Source organism: Gracilinanus agilis, chromosome 2 (genome assembly GCF_016433145.1).
Source record: "Gracilinanus agilis isolate LMUSP501 chromosome 2, AgileGrace, whole genome shotgun sequence".
NCBI lineage: Eukaryota > Metazoa > Chordata > Mammalia > Didelphimorphia > Didelphidae > Gracilinanus > Gracilinanus agilis.
In genome coordinates, this window is record NC_058131.1 from 282,420,932 (window position 1) to 282,440,411 (window position 19,480).

Sequence of the window (19,480 nt, forward strand, 5' to 3'; positions counted from 1 at the left end):
AGCTTAGAGATAGTGATAAGCTATATATGAATGTGTCTGAACTATATGAATGCTCTTCCATGATTCCCCACAAATTACCAGAGTTCTGAAATGTTTAACACAGTAATGAAAATTCATTCAAGTATTTAATAGTACATATATGCTTAGCAAGGAGACCGTTTCCACATTTCCTCCAAAATTAAAAAGTGAAACTAAAACCAAATATTTGGGGGTGGGAAGTGGGGATGCAAAGAGCTTCCTAAAGGAGGGAGATGAGGATTACTGAGCATAAACAAGCTACAGTTCTATTAGGTCCAACTTCACCTTGGGGCATGAAGAACTCAGGTTTGAAAACCATTTTGCTGTTCTGGTCACCACTGCCCCCCCTGCACTGGAGTCAGGCAGTGTGCAAGTTGTTTATGTTTATTCCTGACCTTTCCTCTTACTCACTTCTCAACCCCTGATCGCCTGGCTTCTAACCTCATCTCCCTACTCAAAGCACTCTCCAAGTTCCCAAGGAGCTTTTAATTACCAAATCCAACAGACTTGTTTCAGTGCCAATCCTTCTTTACCTCAGTGTTATAGCAAGTGAGGCCGCTGACCAAACCTCTCCCCCAAGGTTTTCTCTCAGACTTTCATGACTCTTGTCTTAACTGCTTCTTCTCAGTTTCCTTTGTTGAATCTTCATCCATGTCTCACTATAACCTCAATCCTGTAGTTCTTAACAAAGCCATTGCCCCTGCTCTAACTGCACTTTCCTCCCTTCTTCATCCTGACCAGTTTCACTTCCACACTGTCCTATTCTTTAAAGTTCTTTGCCCCACTTAAAGTTCCACATGCCCCAAAATGAACTCATTATTTTCTCCCTCTTTTTCTTCCAAACTTCCAAATTATTTCTTCCAAACTATTATTGTCAAGAGCAACACTGTTCTATTGTCATGCAGGCTCACAACCTAGGTTTCATCCTCTAATTCCTCATCCTCTCTCAGCCTTCCATATCCAATCCATTCCCTGGACCTGCTGCTTTTTTCTTGATAACATCCCTTGAATAGTCCCCCTTTTCTCCTCTGACACTGCCACTCCATCTGGTCTAGATCCTTGTTATCTTATGCCTGGACTGTTGCAATAGCTTGGTGGTGGGTCAACATACACAAGTGTCTCCATGCTGCATTCTATCATTCTCTTGACTATCAAAGTGATCTTCCTAAAGTGCAAGTTTAACCATGCAATCCCCCTCCCCCAACACACACTAACTCGATAAACTGCAGAGGTTCCCTATCACTCCAGAATCACATGGAAAATTCTCTATTTGGCATGGATAATCCTTTATATAACCAATCCTCCCCAGGCTTCTTGTCTCTACCCTCAAAATTCTCTGTGATCCAGTGACACTGGCTGCTCTCCTTCCTTTTTCTTGAACATGACACTCTTATCCCCAAGACTAGGCACTTTTTTCTTTTTAAACCCTTACCTTCCGCATTAGAATCAATACTGTGTATTGGTTCCAAGGCAAAAGAGCAGTAAGGGCTAGGCAATGGAGGCTAAGTGACTTGTCCAAGGTCAACTAGCTAGGAAGTGTCTAAGGTCAGATTTGAGCCCAGGACCACCCATCTCTGGGCCTGGCTCACAATCCACTGAGCTACCCAGCTACCCAGGCACTTTCAGTGGCTATTCCCTATGCCTGAAATTGTTTCTCCTCATCTATACCTCCTAGTTTGTTGCCATTCAGTCATTTTATAATAGTATCTGACTCTTCACGACTACATTTGGGGTTTTCTTGGCAAAGATACTAGAATGGTTTCTATCTCCTTCTCCAGTTCATTTTGAGTAACTTAGACCAACAGGATGAAGAGTGACCAGATCCCTCCTTGAAAACAGCACCTTGGAAACACTGAAAACCTAAAAACCTCCAGATCTAGTAGAAAAAGCAGCAGAGCATAAATGAATGAAGCTCAGGCCAGTAATTCCCCAGAGATGAACAAAGCCCAACTTTAACATAAAGTTCAAAGTCAAGAAAATGAGTAAACAAACAAAAAAAGAATCTGACCATAACAAACTTCTACAGTGACAAGGAAACTCAAGAAACAAACTCAAAAGAAGACAATGCCTTGAAAATATATAAAAGTAAAAACCCCCTCCTCCCCCATGAAGTCTGGATACAAGCCCAACAAAAACTCTTAGAAGAGCTAAAGAAAGAGATTAAAATAAAAAATATTTAAAAAATCAAATATGAGCAATAGAAGAAAGATGGGGAAAAGAAATAGAGCAATTCAAGAAAATCATGAAGAGAATTAACAGTTCAACTTTAAAAGAGGCATAAGAAATACTGGGGTAGGCAACTCTATAAAAATAAAATGTTGTTGGGGCAGCTGGGTAGCTCAGTGGAGTGAGAGTCAGGCCTAGAGACAGGAGGTCCTAGGTTCAAACCCGGCCTCTGCCACTTCCCAGCTGTGTGACCCTGGGCAAGTCACTTGACCCCCATTGCCCACCCTTACCATTCTTCCACCTATGAGACAATACACCGAAGTACAAGGGTTTTTAAAAAATAAATAAATAAAATAAAATGTTGTCAAATGAAAAAAAGAAGTATAAAATACTGAAGAAAATAATGCCTTCAAAATCATAATTGGTCAAGTGAAGCTAATGACTCCATAAGACATCTAGAAACAATTAAAACAAAGCTGAAAAACAGAAATTCTAGAAATAGAAGAAAACGTGAAATCTTTCACAGCAAAAACAACTGACTTAGAAAACAGATCTAGGAGAAATAAGAATTATTGAACTACCTGAAAGCCAATAAAAAAAAAAGAACCTAGACATGATATTTCAAGAAATTTCAAGAAATAAAATTACCCAGATGTCTCTGAGTCAGAAAGCAAAGTAGAAATTGAAAGAATATACCAGTTGCCTCTTGAAAGAAATCTGAAATGAAAACTTCCAGGAATATTATAGCCAAAATCCAAAGTAACTAGGTCAAAAAGAAAATACTCAGCTGACAGAAAGAAATTCCTCAGATAACAATGAGCCACACTAAGCATCACACAAGATTTAGCAGTTACAGCTGTGCAGGAGTGGAGGACTTAGAATATGATAAACTGGAGGAGAATTTTTATAACAAAGAATAACTTACACAGGAAAAACTGAATAAAATCTTATAGAGAAAAAAATAGAAATTTAATAAGACTTTCAAGCATTCCTGATGAAAAAGGCAGAACTGGGGGGCAGCTGGGTAGCTCAGTGGATTGAGAGTCAGGTCTAGAGATGGGAGGTCTAGGTTCAAACCTGGCCTCAGACACTTCCCAGTTGTGTGACCCTGGGCAAGTCACTTGACCCCCATTGCCCACCCTTATCACTCTTCCACCTAGGAGCCAATACACAGAAGTTAAGGGTTTAAAAAAAAAAAAAAAGAAAGAAAAAGGCAGAACTGAATAAAAAAAAAACATTTAAATAGAAGCCTCAAGAAAAAAAGCATAAAAAGGAAAATATGGGTGAAAAATTATAAGGGATTTTAACAAGCTTAACCTGCTGTTTACACTCCTATATGGGGAGATGATACATGCAATCCCTAAGAACATTATGAGGGCAGTTAAAAAGGAAGTTACTTAGAGGACATGGTCAGGATGATCTCATAAGAACAGAAAGTTGAGAAAGAGGGATGGATTCTGAAAAAGGATAGGTAAAGGATGAATGGAGCAAAATATCTTACATTAGAGAGGCATACATGGAAGAGTTTTTACAATGGAAGGGATCATGGCAAGGAGTAGTGGGAAATTCTTCAACATCATTCTAATCAGGGTTGGTTCAAGGGCACACACATGAAGAGCTGGGCACAGAAATTCATCTTCTCGATAGAGAAGTAGGAGGAGAAGGGACTAAGAGAAAGAGGGGTGATAATAGGGAGGGTAGATTAAGAGGGGCAATGGTCAGAAACAGAAGAGACTTCTGAGGAGGGGGCAAGGTAAAAAGACAAAGATGAAGAGAAGAGGATGATGGAGGGAAATAAAAGTTAGCAATCATAACTGTGAATGTGAATGAGGTGAACTCATTCATAAAAGAAAAGGTTTAGCAGAATGGATTAGAATATGACCACAAGTTGCTTACAAGATACACTTGAAATAGAAAACTAAGAGTTTGGACAAGGAACAAGAGAAGAATTTATTATACTTCAGTTAAAGTGAAAAGGACAAGGCTATCACTAATAATCTCAGGTGCATTAATTAAAAGAGATATTCAGGGAAACTATATTGTACCAAATAGTACCATACATAGACCAGTGATGGGCAAACTACGGCCAGCAGGCCAGATGTGGCCCCCTGAAATGTTCTATCCAGCCACACGACATTATTCCTAATCTGACCAATACAATGAGTAGGATACAATACAATGAAACTTCAAAAGAGTTGCCTTAGAAACAGACTCACAGATAAGCATTTCCTTTCCTTTGGTCCCCTCTTTAAAAAGTTTGTCCATCATTGCCATAGACAATAAATTAATGTTAATATTGAACATATGTGCACCAAATGGCAGAGCATCCAAATTCTTGAAAAGTTAAATGAGTTACAGAAGGAAATAGACAGTAAAACTATAGTAGATAACCTCAATTTAATTGAAACTTAGTCAAATCTAACCATAAAATAAACAAGAAAGGAGATAAATAGAATTTTAGAAAAGTTAGATATGATAGTCTTCTGGGACATAATAAATGGGAATAGAAAAGCCTATAGAAAAGAACAATACCACTGTACATGGTATCTTCACAAAAACTGACTATGTATGAGGGAATAAAAACCTCACAAACAAATGTAGAAAGGTAGAAACTTGAAGTACATTTTTCTTGGACCATAATGCAATAGAGATTACATTCAATAAACATCTGTGGATGGCAATTTGGAACTATGCTCAAAGGGATATAAAAGAATGCCTGCCCTTTGATCCAGCCACACCATTGTTGGGTTTGTACCCCAAAGAGATCATAGATAAAAAGACTTGTACAAAAATATTTATAGCCGCACTTTTTGTGGTGGCAAAAAACTGGAAAATGAGGGTATGCCCAAAATGAGGGTATGCCCTTCGACTGGGGAAAGGCTGAACAAATTGTGGTATATGCTGGTGATGGAGTACTATTGTGCTCAAAGGAATAATAAACTGGAGGAATTCCATGTGAACTGGAAAGACCTCCAGGAATTGATGCAGAGCGAAAGGAGCAGAGCCAGAAGAACATTGTACACAGAGACCAATACACTGTGGTAAAATAGAATGTAATGGACTTCTGTACTAGCAGCAATGCAATGACCCAGGACAATTCTGAGGAATTTATGGAAAAGAACGCTACCCACATTCAGAGGAAGAACTGCAGGAGTGGAAACACAGAAGAAAATCAACTGCTTGAACACATGGGTTGAGGAGGATATGATTGGGGATGTAGACTCGAAACTACCACACCAATGCAACTATCAACAATTTGGAAATAGGTCTCGATCAACGACACATGTTAAAACCAGTGGAAATGCACATCGGCTATGGGAGGGGGGGGAATTCGGGGGGTGAAGGGGAAAGTAAGAGCATGAACCATGTTAACTTTTCTAAAAAATAAAAATGATTAAATGGGAAAAAAATAAACATCTGTGGAATCATATGTTAAAAAACTAATTAGAAACTAAATGATGTAATCCTAAAGAAGAGTGGGTCAAAGAACAAATGACTGATAGATGTTAGGGTTAGGGTTAGATTTGATTTTTTAGAAAAGAAAACCAAATTGCTATTATGAGAAATTAAAGTGAATGGACAACCAATTAAAAGGAAATTGAAGCAATTATTAGGAGCTACTTTATCAAATTTTATGTGAATAAAACTGACTATAAATGAAATGGTTCAATATCTACAAAAATATAAATTGCCCAGGTTAACAGAATAGGAAGTAGAATACTTAACACTCAGAAAAACAAATTGAACAAAATCCATAAATGAGATCTGTTAACAAAAAACCAGGACCAGATAGATTTATAAGTGAATTCTACCAAACATCTAAAGAAAAATAATTCTAATTCTCTATAAACTGTTTGGAGAAAAATAGGTAAAGAAAGAGTTCTGCCAAATTTCTGTTATGACAAAGATAGTTTTGAAACTTATACCAGGGAAAGCAAAAACTGAGAAAGAAAACTAAAGACCAGTTTTCTTATATGAATGGATGCAAAGTGAAGTGAGTAGAACCATGAGAACCATGTACACAGTTAACAGCAATATTGTAATAATGAACTATTAAAAACTTAGCAATGTTTATCAGTATAATGATACACAATTCCAAAGGCATCCTGATGAAAAAGCTAGTCACTTCCAGATCGAGAACTAATGGGCATACTGAAGCATATTTTTTTCCTCTTTCTTGCTTTTTTTTTAAAAAAGGTTAATGTGGAAATATGGTTTACATGACTCATATGTATAATGGGTGTCATATTTCTTGCCTTCTCAATGGGTGGGGGAGAAGTGGAGAGAAAGAATTTTAAATTGAACATAAAAATTAAAAATGTTTAAAATAAAATGAACATCTACAGAAGGCCTTTCTCAATCCCCCTCAAGCTGCTTGTATTCTCCATTCCAAGATTACCTTCCATCTACTCTTCATTTATCTTACATGTCTAGCATGTTATTGTTTAGTCATTTTACTCACATCTTATTCTATGTGACTCCATTTGGAGTCTTCTTGGCAAAGATAATGGAATAGTTTGTCATTTCCTTCTCTATCTCATTTTACTGATAGGGAACTAAGGTGAACAGGGTTAAGTGACTTGCTCAGCATCACATAGCTAGAAAGTGTCTGTGGCTGGATTTGAACTCAGGTCCTCCTGACTCTATTCTATCTACTGTGCTACCTAGCTGCTTTAGGCTACTTACTTTATGCCTAGCACATAATCAGCACCTAATAAGCGTTTGATTGGTTTCAATGCTTTAACAAATTATACAGAGTTAGTTTTGGTTCATGTTAGTTCTATATTTTAAAAAGGAAAAACCACTTTGGGGATTTGGTTCAGGACTCAACCACTTAGTGCTATTTATAACCTATTTCTTAACCCTCAATCTGGTTTAAATCCATGGACTAATCATGCATCTTAGGCCTTTCACTAGGTTCCACAGATGACCTACCTGCTGTGCATAACCTCGGAACATAGGATTGACCAACTTGATTCCATGGGACAGACTGGTGGGCACCACATAGCTTGGCCTGTGGAAAAACAAGATATACTTCTCATTCTCCCCTACCATTCCCTGCTGCCAGATAATTCAATTATTCAGAATAAGGCAGGGCTAGGAGACACACAAATTTGCATGTGGATGTAAAATTGGTGTTGAAAGAACAACTTGAACAATGTTTTCTTACCAGGCTCTGTTGGTGGCAGTAAGAGCCAAAAGAAGGCCAACATTCAGGATCCCCCCGCCACCCCCAATTACAGAAGAGTTCCTGACTATGGTTTAAGGGCTCTGAGTTCCTAGGACAAGCATCCTGTTCTGAACTATTTAGACCGTTGACTTTTCTTGGAAAGGCAGCTCTGTTTAAGGCCTCATGTTTAGAAATTCAATCCACACTGAGCCTGAAGTTCCATACCAAATTAGTTCTGTAGACATTTCGGCAAAGAGTCATTTTAAAAAATACTGGTCCAAATCATATTGGGGTAACCTTAGGCCAGCTGCCTGGCCCCTGGACCTCACTTCCTCTGTAAAATGAGGGAGGTTTGGACTAGTTGATTTCTGAGGTTCCTTCCAGCTTTTGACATTCAGTGATTTATATATATCCCATCTCCCTCATTTGAGCTCTGTAGAGCTACAAAGAAAGGTGAATAGAATATCCCTCCTCTAAGCTATTTACTTGATCCTTTAAGACATGTTAATGTATCTAATGAAGCCAGAGGCCTTTTAGAGATATACCTAACTTTCTCAAATCCCCTCTCATTTGAATACAGGGACTGAACAACTAATGAGGATGATGATGAATGTAACTGATAATAGCTGTCATCTCTTTAGTGTCTGAAGATTTGCAAAGTGCTTTACATACAGGTATTGTCCCCACTTTGGAGACAGGTATTATGTGTAGGTGGCAGAATCTGGAAATGGGTTCTCTGAACTCAAAGGCCAGTCCTGCAACTACTTTGCCACCTTGCCTCTCTAAGGTAAAGGAACAGAATACACAGGGGTTTCCTTGTGAAAGTTCCAATAAGTTCCCCTCTCTCCCCCAAATCTGTGATTTCATCAGTGTCAAAGTCCCTCAAACTATGTAGATCATCACCTTAAAGGCCTGCCTAGGGCATTGAGGGGTTCAGTGACTTGCCCATAGCCATATGTCTAGTATGAATCAGAAGCAGTAAATGAATCCAAGTCTCCCCAAGACTGTAGCTCTTTTTAAATTACTGAAGAGTTCAAGAGTTCTTGAACTTTAGAGTTTAAGGCCTTTTAATTACTGAACTCAGATCTTCGACTTTTCTTTGGAAGACATACAGCTCCATTTTACAGAGCTGTTTCTGTTCCACCATGATGGTATTTGAGGGAAATGACTTGATGCAAGGAAAATGGAAAACGACCAAATTCTAACCACCTCTGGAGCTATAGTAGAGCCAAGTCTTAGCCGTGAAACAGTGGTTTCAAAAGAAAAAACTTGACTCTATTTCACTCCAGGATCATAGTTTGAGGAGCCACCTTCTGTCTCTAGTCTCTGCCTGAATTAGAAACACTCACCGCTTCTTGTGCCAGACCTCCGAGACTAGCTTCTGATAACTTTTGCATAGGGCTGGTTTCTTGTCAGTACGCACCAGTCCTCCACACTCCAAGAAGAACTGAGTCAAAGGGGGACTAGCGGGGAAGTAAAAACAAACAATCACATAAGAGAGGATGGAGAGTAAGAACACATGTTAATTCACCAAAGAAATGACTGGAAGGATGAGCAGGAAATCCAAATAAATACAGCACAGTGTGGTGAGAAGAGCAGAGGATTGCCAAGTCATAGGAGTACCAGGCGCAAGATGTGACTCTGGCAAGAACCATCTCTGTGACCTTGGCCAGCTCTTTGAATCTCAGAGCCTGACATTTCCTTATCCACAAAATAGGGATAATATACTTGCACCCCCAACCACCCAACTGTTGCAAAGAAAGCACTGTGGATGAAAACCTTCAAGCACTGACCATGACAGCAAGAACTTATCAAGTGAGCCCTGCTCCCACAAGCTGGTAAGGAGCACAAGTATTATCACCCCCATTTTATAGACAAGGAAAGTGAGGCAACTGAGGTTAAGTGCTTTGCCCTGCTTACCCGGCTAGTAAATGTCAAGTCTGGATCCGAGTCCACTGATCCTTATACTAACTACATTGTTTGTTCTCTCTCATACAAAACATCAACTATTAGCAGCAGCAGCAGCATCTATAAAACATGAATAATTTTCAGAGCTTACCAAAACTGGATAAAGAAATGGAATAGAGCAATCACTCAAACAAGTACTCATGAAGCACTGACCATATGCCAGGCACTGAGGCAAAAACATAAGCCTTGTCTTCAAGGAATCTACATTGTATTGGAGAAGGCAGCATGGATGTGTTTATATAAATATATATAAATATATATATACATAGACACAAACACACACACACACACACACGTTATATCTATAAATAAATATAGTAATTTGGGATGGGAGAAGACTCTGAAGCTCAGGGAAGATAAGGAAGATCCTCACTCAGAAGGTGCTTGAACAGAACGGGAAAGGAGGTGCTACATGAGGTAAAAAAGAATTCTGGGGGCAGCTAGGTGGCTCAGAATAGAAATTGTGAATAGAAAATCAGGCCTGAAGAAGGGGGATCTGGGTTCAAATCAGGCCTCTGGCACTTCCGAGCTGTGTGACCCTGGATAAGTCACTTAACGCCCTCCTTACCTAATAACCTTTGTTGCTCTTTTGCCTTAGAACTGATACTCAGTACTGATTCTAAGAAAGAAAGAATTTTTTAAAAAAGTGAATTTCAGGGGACAGCAGGAGCAAAGGTACTTTCAAAGGAAATGAATATTATGTGAGAAGGCAGCAAGGAAGCCAACTTAGCTGGGTAGCAGAGTATGTGAAGCAGGGAGGACAGAAGAAGGCCAGAAATGTAGGTTTGAATCAGGTTGTAAAGGATACCAAACTGAGGAGTTTGTATCTGATCTCCAAGTCACAAGGAGGCAGTGGTGACCCAGCTAGATCCATGGATTTAGAGAAATCCCTGTTGGCCGGGGGGAGAGTGAAGAGGGGGAGGTCTCTGAGAGGAGAGCAAGCCAAGGCTATAGGCTCATTAGGAAGCCAGGTGAAAGGGGGAATGAGGGTGGTGGTTACAAGAGGTGAGAGAAGGAAATGGATAAGAAATGTCATGGAAGTAGAACAGACAAGATGTGGCAAGCACCTAGATATGTGGGCTGAAGGAGAATGAGGAGTTGAGAATGCTTATTGGAGATCCCCTCTCTCTCCTCAAGGAAAGCCCTTCCCAGGAGGGCCTGCTGACACCAAAGGGACAGACTGCCTAAATATTGCAGCCTCTTTCCAGTTAGTTCTATTTCCATTCTAACTCCTTCAGATCTGACTTTCATGGAACTTCTGTTTCCTCCAAAAGGGACTCTCTGGCTATGTCCCCGCTGGAATATTTCTTTACAGAGTGCTTCCCCGACCCCTGCCACACAGCCAGGTCTTCATCTGTTTTCTCTGCACAGTGCCTAGGAGGGTTCCTAGGTTCCTTTACCTAATTTCCTATGATCTCCTCAGGTGAACTGATCACTTACCAGTTAGAGAGTGCCTGGAGGGCTGCATTCATGTAGCAGGAATTCCCAAGGTTTTTCAAACCAGTCAGGCCTACAGAAACAGTAAAGGAATGAAAGTGGGGCGTGAGAGCTTCCAAACTACAAGGGTGTATTCATGTTTTGGTGGCTTTGTTCTTTCAAATGGACCACTACCTCGAGGTTTCAGGTCATCATCCTCAGACTCGGATTCCCCTTCATCGGCCACTGCGATTGGGACAGCTTTCAAAGGGTGAGAAGGCAATGTAGTCTCCTACATTAAGGACCCAGAAAGAAAACATCAGCAGCACATAGATTTCACAGATATACGCACATCCATAATATACATTGAGGCAAAAAAACGTTAAATGAAAGCACTCATTGGAAAGAGATGAAAAATCAAGTTCATTTGCTTAGCAATAGTGCCTTGGTGTTTCAATGGATATCTGAAAAGATCAGATATCCTAGGAAAGCTGGGACAGGTAGTAGTTATTTCATGTCAGAAAGGGGAATTCAGGCCCCAAACAAATGGCATGCCCAAAGTCACAATGGCTGTGTACAATATAATTTAAATATCCCAGTGTTTAGTGTCATGTTTTGTCTAAACAACTATGGTACCTTCTGAGCTAAAAGCCAGTTCTCTTTAAAAAGAGTCATTTTGGGATAAGTTGAAAAGCCAAGCACACAGGAGATATTAGTGAAATATCTGTGGGACCTGAATAGTGTAAGACCCACCTGCTCTGAGAACTTGGATGGTGGAGATGGTGGGTGTGCTGACAACCTCTGATCCAAGAAGACTTCCTTTTCACAAGCATAACACCATACCCGGAAGGTGGTGAGGTTCACAGTCAAGTTGTGCTTTTTGGCCTAGGGACAAAGGAGCAGTTGTATGGTCACATGAGCTTGAAGGACTAATGCCATAACCCCATTCTGTATAACTGATAATAAGGGACTTGTTAAACTCATGGAACATTGTAGTGATTAAGGGTATTCTTCTTCCTTCCCACCCAGGTAAAGAGGCCTAAAAGGGAAGGTTCACCTGTGCATGAATGGTGCTATGGTCAGCAAAAGATTCCCCACATCCAACATAAGGGCAAGCAACCTAGGAGGACAGAAAAAAAAATAAGAGTTAGTAGAAGCAAATGCCAAGCAACTTAGGAAATCCAGACTAAAGAAATAGCTTCATGTTGAATGCCAGAAACAGTATCTAGACTAACTACTTCCACCGCTTCCTAACCTTCTCTCAATATGACCCTGAACTGGACGTGATGAGATTTTTTTGACTTCAAGGTCTAAAACTGAACTAAAATAGGGAAGAATTTTTTATGTCAGAAAATGAAGTACATGGCACGTAATTCAACAAAAAGAGCCCTTTCAGCTTTAGGTCCTTCATGGCCCTTTTAGGCAAATAACTCCCTCTTCCCCTACAGTGCAAAAGGCAGCAGCAGCTGCCACTCTTTTCAAGTGGCTAAATTTTCATTTACTATGAGAAGGAGAAGATGTTTCTGCTATGTTCCAAGAGCAGGCCTTTTCTTTTAACTATCTTATCTCCATTAAAAGAGCTTTCTCATTCTTTATTCTGCTTCCCATTTTGCTATAGGAGAATAGAGAATGTCTTTTTCTTTTCTTTTCTTTTCTTTTTTAAAACCCTTACCTTTCGTCTTGGGAGTCAATACTGTATATTGGCTCCAAGGCAGAAAAGTGGTAAGGGTAGGCAATGGGGGTCAAGTGACTTGCCCAGAGTCACACAGCTGGGAAGTGTCTGAGGCCAGATTTGAACCTAGGACCTCCCGTCTCTAGGCCTGGCTTTCAATACACTGAGCTACCCAGCTGCCCCTGAGAATGTCTTTTTCTTAGGATCTGACCCTTAGTTTGTGAACTGAGACTGGGAATCAGTCTCCAGAGTCAAAGTAACTTCCTAATTTTGGAGTATTTCTTCTTTAGTCAGATGAGAAAACAGAAACATGGTGTTAGACCAAGGAGTGAGTAGGATCAAATTCTTGCACTTGATGTATTTTGTCTTTTTTCCCCTCATTCAATTGTCTGGTCACTAAGCTTCAGCTTCAGCTGTCTCCATACTCAGAATATCTTCCTCAACTTTTCCAAATCTTACTGGCCACTTCAAAGTCCCAACATGAATCCCATTTGCTACATAAAGATTCCTTCAATCACCCTACTCCAAGGACTGATTTTGCTTTCCTCTGTACTCCTGTATCACTCAACTTTACCTGAGTTAGCACTTAATTACACACTGTTCTTTAGTTTTCAAGGGGTTAAGTCTGGCCTCCTCAGTGAAAGCTCATTTCTTATCACTTTCCATAGTCTTCACAGGCCTAGCAAGGCATGTACACACAGCTGGGGCTCACTGGTTGGCTGGTTAGGAATAGAATAGGGTACAGCACTTCCTCAGGAGCTTTCCACCTTTTTAAGAAGAGCTGTGAATAAGCAACATCACAACATCACGTGCTTTGAGTTTCTTTCCCTCTGGTGCCCTCTTGACTCGGTTTCTAAGAACTACATCTGAATTATTTTCTATTCAATGGCTTTAGGGAGGTGGCCTAGCATAACCTGTGCTCAACTCTGCAGTGTTTTACCTGGAGACAGGCCCAGAGGTTCGGTCCTCCCGCTCCGCAGGATTGGCAAGTCCCCTATGTTTATGCAAAAGAAAAAGAATCTCTTTTGAGAAGGATGCTGGAGTCTCCTCAGGGCTTCTGCTTAAGGCTATGACTGACTCAGAAATCTTCTGGGTTTGGAGTGAGTCAGTGCAGGTCTACAAGGTGCCATCGCTTCTGCTGTTCACTAATAAGAAAATATTCAATTTCCCACTTTCAATTTCTGTTAATTCTCAACTAGATAAATCCTTCAGATTTGGAAACATAAAATCTCCGGGTTTTCCCACCAGTACCCTGTTATTCAGGTTACACACAGCTCCACAGTCCCAATATCCATAGCCCAAAGGCTACCTGTGTCTCCAGACCTGACACATGCCAGGAGAAGAGGAACCATGCAGAGGTCCCGTTAAGAGATCCATCCTCCAGAATCAGTGGAGAGTTGGGCCAAAGAATACAGAAGATAAGGGACTTTACAAGTCATTTCTTCTTTTTCTAGAGCGGGAAACTTGGATCTAGAGAAAGGAAGTAACCCATCCAATCAAGTCAGTGGCAAAGCCAGACCTAGACTCAGGGCTCTTGATGTGGTGGCAAGGGTTCTTTCTATTATGACACCTTCCTAATCATCCCAAGCAGTGACTCCTCAGTCTTGTGCTTTATATTGTCTCCAAACTTTTTTGATCATGCATCCATAATAGCAAAATGTTTGATTACATACTCTCAATATGTATATATTTACTTCTTTACATATTTACATATTCTATACATTATACATATGCATTATTATAATAATTTTGTAAAGTGAGAATTTATTTTTCATATACTGTATTAATTCCTATATATTAGGAGAACTACTATATATTCCTATGTCTGGGATCTGGGTCAGATATACTATCTTGTCTGCTACTTTTTGCATTTTGTATTTGGGAATCCCAAAGAATGTCCTTCTTTTAAACCCTTAACTTCTGTGTATTGGCTCCTAGGTGGAAGAGTGGTAAGGGTGGGCAATTGGGGTCAAGTGACTTGCCCAGGGTCACACAGCTGGGAAGTGTCTGAGGCCGGATTTGAACCTAGGACCTCCCGTCTCTAGGCCTGACTCTCAATCCACTGAGCTACCCAGCTGCCCCATGTCTCCCCTTTTAACAGAATTTGGTTAATAAATGAAGGAGACAAGGGTTCTTTTCCTGTGGAGGTGAGCTGTTTCACCTATAGGGATCTAGAGAGGAGAGGATAGTTTGATTGATCACCTCTTAATCAACTATCACCAATTAAAGATGTCTTGGAATGGTCAAGGGAGGGGCTGAATAGTGAGCTCCTAAAAATCTATTTATTAGTCTGCTTAATTAATCCATTCCCTGGATTTCAAGAGAGCCATGGAGACCTGTATCACTTTACTGGTTATGATGCTTACCTAACCAAGAAACCTGATATAACTGATAAACTTATATTCTTACTCCAAAATCTGTCTATTGAGATAATTTTAATTGTAACAGTTTATTATAAAACTTATGAAGAGATAAAAAATTTTAAAGGATGAGATAAAGATTAGTATCAGATCTTAAGCGTCAATAAGAAGCCACTGAAATTTATTCAGTAGGTAAATGACATGGCTACATCTGAACTTTAGGAAAATAATTTTGGTAGATATGTGGGAGGATGATTAGAGTGGGGAGAGTTCTGAGGAAGACAGACCAATTAGGAGGTGATAAGGGCCTGAATTGAGGTGGTGGTAGTCTGAGTAGAAAGGGAACCCCCAGAGAGGTATAGGAGCTTTCAGAGAGGAAGGAGTGGGAAAAGCTTTAGTTTAGGATAGATATTGATGTACTGAAGACCCATGAGAGACAGTAGGATGTATCTATCTTCTAATCTTCAACTGGTTAATCATATTCCTTGGGGTCAGGTTGTAGCTTCCTTTCAGTATCACTATTCCATATTAATCGGTTAGATTACAAGCATTTAAATAGTTACTTTGTGCCACACACTGTGATGAGCACTAGAAATCCCAGGAAAGGCCAAAACCTGGTTCTTGCCCTCACATAGCTTACATTCTTCAGGGAGACACAATAAGAAATATGTGTGTACATAAATATGCATCCATACATTATAAATGAAAATAACATCAGAAGGAAGGCACTACCTCTGGGGGGAAAGGAATGGAAAAGGTCCCTTGAAGAAGGTGGGATTTGAACTAAGTCTAAGGAAACCAAGAAGCAAAGGAATGGTGAATGAGCATTCCAGGTGTGGAAGACAGACCAGCAAAAAGGTATGGAATGCCATGTGCAAGGAGCAGCAAGAAGGCCAGTGTCACTGGATTCTAGCATACGTGGAAGAGAAAAAAGTGTGAGCTGAGAAAACAGATGCAGGACAGGCTGAGGGCATTAAATGCCAAACAAAAGATTTTGGTTTTGATTATAGAGGTAATAAGGAGCTAAAATAAGGAGTTAAATGTGCAATGGAAAGACCTGTGTGTTAGGAAATTCACTTTGACAATTCGGTGTAGGAAATGGACTGAGGAGGCATCTGAGGCAGGCAGACCCACCACCAGGCTATTGCCAGAGTCCATGTGGGAAGCGATCTGGCCTGCACCCAGCTTGGTGACGCTGTCAGAGGGGAGAAGGGATTCTATGTGAGAGATGTTAGTAAGTAAAATCAGCAGCCTGGGGGCCCACACTGAATATGGAGCTGAGCAAACGTGAGGAGTTGAGGACAACATCTAGGCTGGGAGCCTGCGTGACTAGAGAATGGTATTGCTCTTGGTACATCAGTGAAATTTGGAAGGGGGATAGGGTTGAATTCAGTGAGTTTAGGTTTGGACAAAATGAGTTTGGGGTAACTGTGGCTTATCCAGAGATGTCCAACAGATAGTCAGAGGTATAAGCCTGGAGGACAGCAGAGAGGTCAGGACTGCATAAGTAGCAATGACAAGACTGGATGTATGAATTGAGTTTGAGTGAGAAGTCAAGAATGATCCTGAGGTGTTGAATCTGGGGGACTGGGTGAATGGTGGCAATCTCCACAATAAAGGAAAAATGGGACAGGAAGAGACTTTTGAGGAAAAGAGAACAAATTCAGCTTTGGATATGATACGCTGGCAACACTTGGGGAACACCAACTTCAAATAGTAATAAATAGTAACTATTAGCATGTATATAATGCCTACCATGTGCCAGGCATTGTGCTAAGTGTTAAATATCATCTTATTCAATCCTCACAACTCTGAGAGGTAGGTGCTATTATTTATCTGCATTTTATATTTGAGGAAAGTGAGGCAAACAGAAGTTAAGTCATTTGCCCTTAATCACATAACTAGGATGTGTCTGAGGCTACATTTAAACTCAGTTTTCACACTCTATCCATTTTAACACCTCAGTGCCCCAAGATGGTCAAAAGGCAGCTATTGATTCAAGACTAAGGAACCTTCATTAACAAGAAGCTATTAGGGGCAGCCTGGTAGCTCAGTGGATAGAGAACCAAGCCTAAAGGTGGGAGGTCCTGGGTTCAAATATGGCCTCTGACACTTCCTAGTGGGGCAAGTTACTCAGCCTCAATTGCCTAGCCCTTGCTGCTCTTATGTCAGAATTAATATTAAGATGGAAGATTAGGGTTTTAAAAATTAAAAGGAAGCCATTAAATGAAGATAGGTTTCTAAAAAGCATAGCAGAGTTGTCAAACCGAATGTCCAAGCTAAACCAGATTAAAATGTAATTGGGAAATATTTAGCAAAATAAATAAAAATACAATGGAGGTAATGTTAAAATACTGTTTTTTAAGTCAACAGTTTAGTGGCTCCAATTTCTATTTGAGTTTGACAAGACTGCTTTATTTGCCTTACTGCAAAAACATGAGATAATGCACACAATGCCTTCATTTTAGAGGTCAAGATACTGAGGGGTTCAGAGCTGGTAAGGTGGTCAATAAAAAGTCAAATAATAGGGTAAAAACAAAAACAATATAGGCAGCATAGTTCCCAGTTCCAGCCTAAGTTTCCTTCTCCACTGTGTCCCTCAGGAATTCTGAGAGAAATTCCAGATCCCATCCAGGCTTTCATCACAGGACCCAGAGTTATTTTTTGTTTGGTTAGTTTTAAAGACGACAAAACATGCAAAACCAAAATCTGAGAAAGCAAAAAAAGCCCTGGGATTAAAAAGGACAATATGGTCAGAAAACAGTCACTAAGTTAGCAATCACTAATTAAAGGGATCATTAATAAATATGGCCTTGAAGATAAAATTTTAAAATATTCTGTTTTCTGGGCAATTCATTTTATAGAGTGGAAACAGATCCCAGTGATTTTCAGCCCGTGCTAGAATTTCAATAGTCTTTTTATACCTTGTTTGATTCACATCCATCATTTTCTCTTAACTGTTTTATTTTTAAAATTTGATTTTGTTTTAAAAATTTCATGATACTCTTAGAGTTAAACAGAGAAGCTCTAGGGGTGTCTGTGTCACCAGAAAAGAAAATTGGAGCAGAACATTTAGTTATGTCCCCTCTGACTACATCATGCCTCTCGACTGCTGCTGTCTCATGCTCTGAAAAGTTGGTGCTGCTGCCTCCTTTCTACCCCATGCTTCCTCATTGTGTTCTCTTTCAGATATCTTAATTTTCTCCTTCTTGTATCTCTTTCTGGCCAACATTTTGCTCCCACTTCTGCCTCCCATGGAAAAGCCTCTCTTATCTGTGTCTCTATTTTCTTGCCTGGAGAAAATGGAGCACTGTATCAGTGGAAAATATATCAAAGCTTTACTATAGCACTTTCTTCTTAAGAAGTAAAAAAGCAGGGGGCAGCTAAATGGCTCAGTGGCTAGAGGGCCAGGCCTAGAAACTGGAGGTCCTGGGTTCAAATGTGGTCTCAGATTCTTCCTAGCTGTGTGACTCTGGGCAAGTCACTTAACTCCATTTAACTAACCCTTACTGATCTTCTGCCTTGGAAGCAATACTTAGTATTGATTCTAAGACAGAAGGTAAGGGTTATTTTAAGAAAGAAAGAAGTAAAAGACAATAAGATTCTTAGAATTATAAATTCTTAAGAGATGGAAAGGACTCCAAATTCTCATATAGAGAAATTTCCTTTACAAGACTCTTGCATGATGGTCCCTGCTTAGGCACTTCCAGGAATGAGAGCTCATTACTTTGATCCTTCAGAGGTCTTGCCCTCCTGACTGCCCTTTTTTGGACACAAGCTAATTTATTAGTGTCTCTCAAAAAGTGGCAATCACCATGATCATCTCAATAGATGCTGAAAAAGCCTTTGACAAAATACAGCATCCATTCCTATTGAAAACACTGAAAAGTATAGGAATAGAAGGACCTTTCCTAAAAATAATAAACAGTATATACCTAAAACCATCAACAAACATCATATGCAATGGGGATAAATTAGAAGCCTTCCCAATAAGATCAGGAGTAAAACAAGGATGCCCATTATCACCTCTATTATTCAACATAGTACTAGAAACACTAGCAGTTGCAATTAGAGAAGAAAAAGAAATTGAAGGTATCAAAATAGGCAAGGAAGAGACTAAGCTATCACTCTTTGCAGATGATATGATGGTATACTTAAAAAATCCTAGAGAATCAACTAAGAAGCTTGTAGAAATAATCAACAACTTTAGCAAAGTTGCAGGATACAAAATAAATGCACAGAAATCATCAGCATTTCTATACATTTCCAACACACTAGAGCAGCAAGAAGTAGAAAGAGAAACACCATTTAAAATCACCCTAGACAATATAAAATACTTAGGAATTTACCTACCAAAACAAACACAGTAATTATATGAAAACAACTACAAAACACTTTCCAAACAAATAAAACTGGATCTAAACAATTGGAAAGCCATTGATTGCTCATGGGTAGGACGAGCTAACATAATAAAAATGACAATTCTACCCAAATTAATTTACCTATTTAGTGCCATACCTATCAAGCTACCAAAAAACTTCTTTGCTGAATTAGAAAAAACTATAACAAATTTCATTTGGAATAACAAAAGATCAAGAATATCAAGGGAAATAATGAAAAAAAATGTGAAGGAAGGGGGCCTAGCAGTACCAGATATTAAACTATACTATAAAGCAGCAGTCATCAAAACAATATGGTACTGGCTAAGAG

General features: G+C 39.7%; 1 protein-coding gene across 1 annotated transcript in view; it reads right to left on the reverse strand.

The window, feature by feature from the left end:
* The window catches only part of USP20 (ubiquitin specific peptidase 20), a 34,228-nt gene that overhangs the window by 11,992 nt on the left and 2,756 nt on the right, over positions 1-19,480 (reverse strand). The window contains exons 3-9 of the mRNA XM_044663990.1: positions 13,351-13,404; positions 11,796-11,858; positions 11,492-11,623; positions 10,934-11,030; positions 10,763-10,832; positions 8,704-8,817; positions 7,120-7,198 (exon numbers count right to left, since the gene is read on the reverse strand). Coding sequence (XP_044519925.1) covers positions 7,120-7,198; positions 8,704-8,817; positions 10,763-10,832; positions 10,934-11,030; positions 11,492-11,623; positions 11,796-11,858; positions 13,351-13,404 — 609 coding nt within the window. The remainder of the gene's footprint in view (positions 1-7,119; positions 7,199-8,703; positions 8,818-10,762; positions 10,833-10,933; positions 11,031-11,491; positions 11,624-11,795; positions 11,859-13,350; positions 13,405-19,480) is intronic.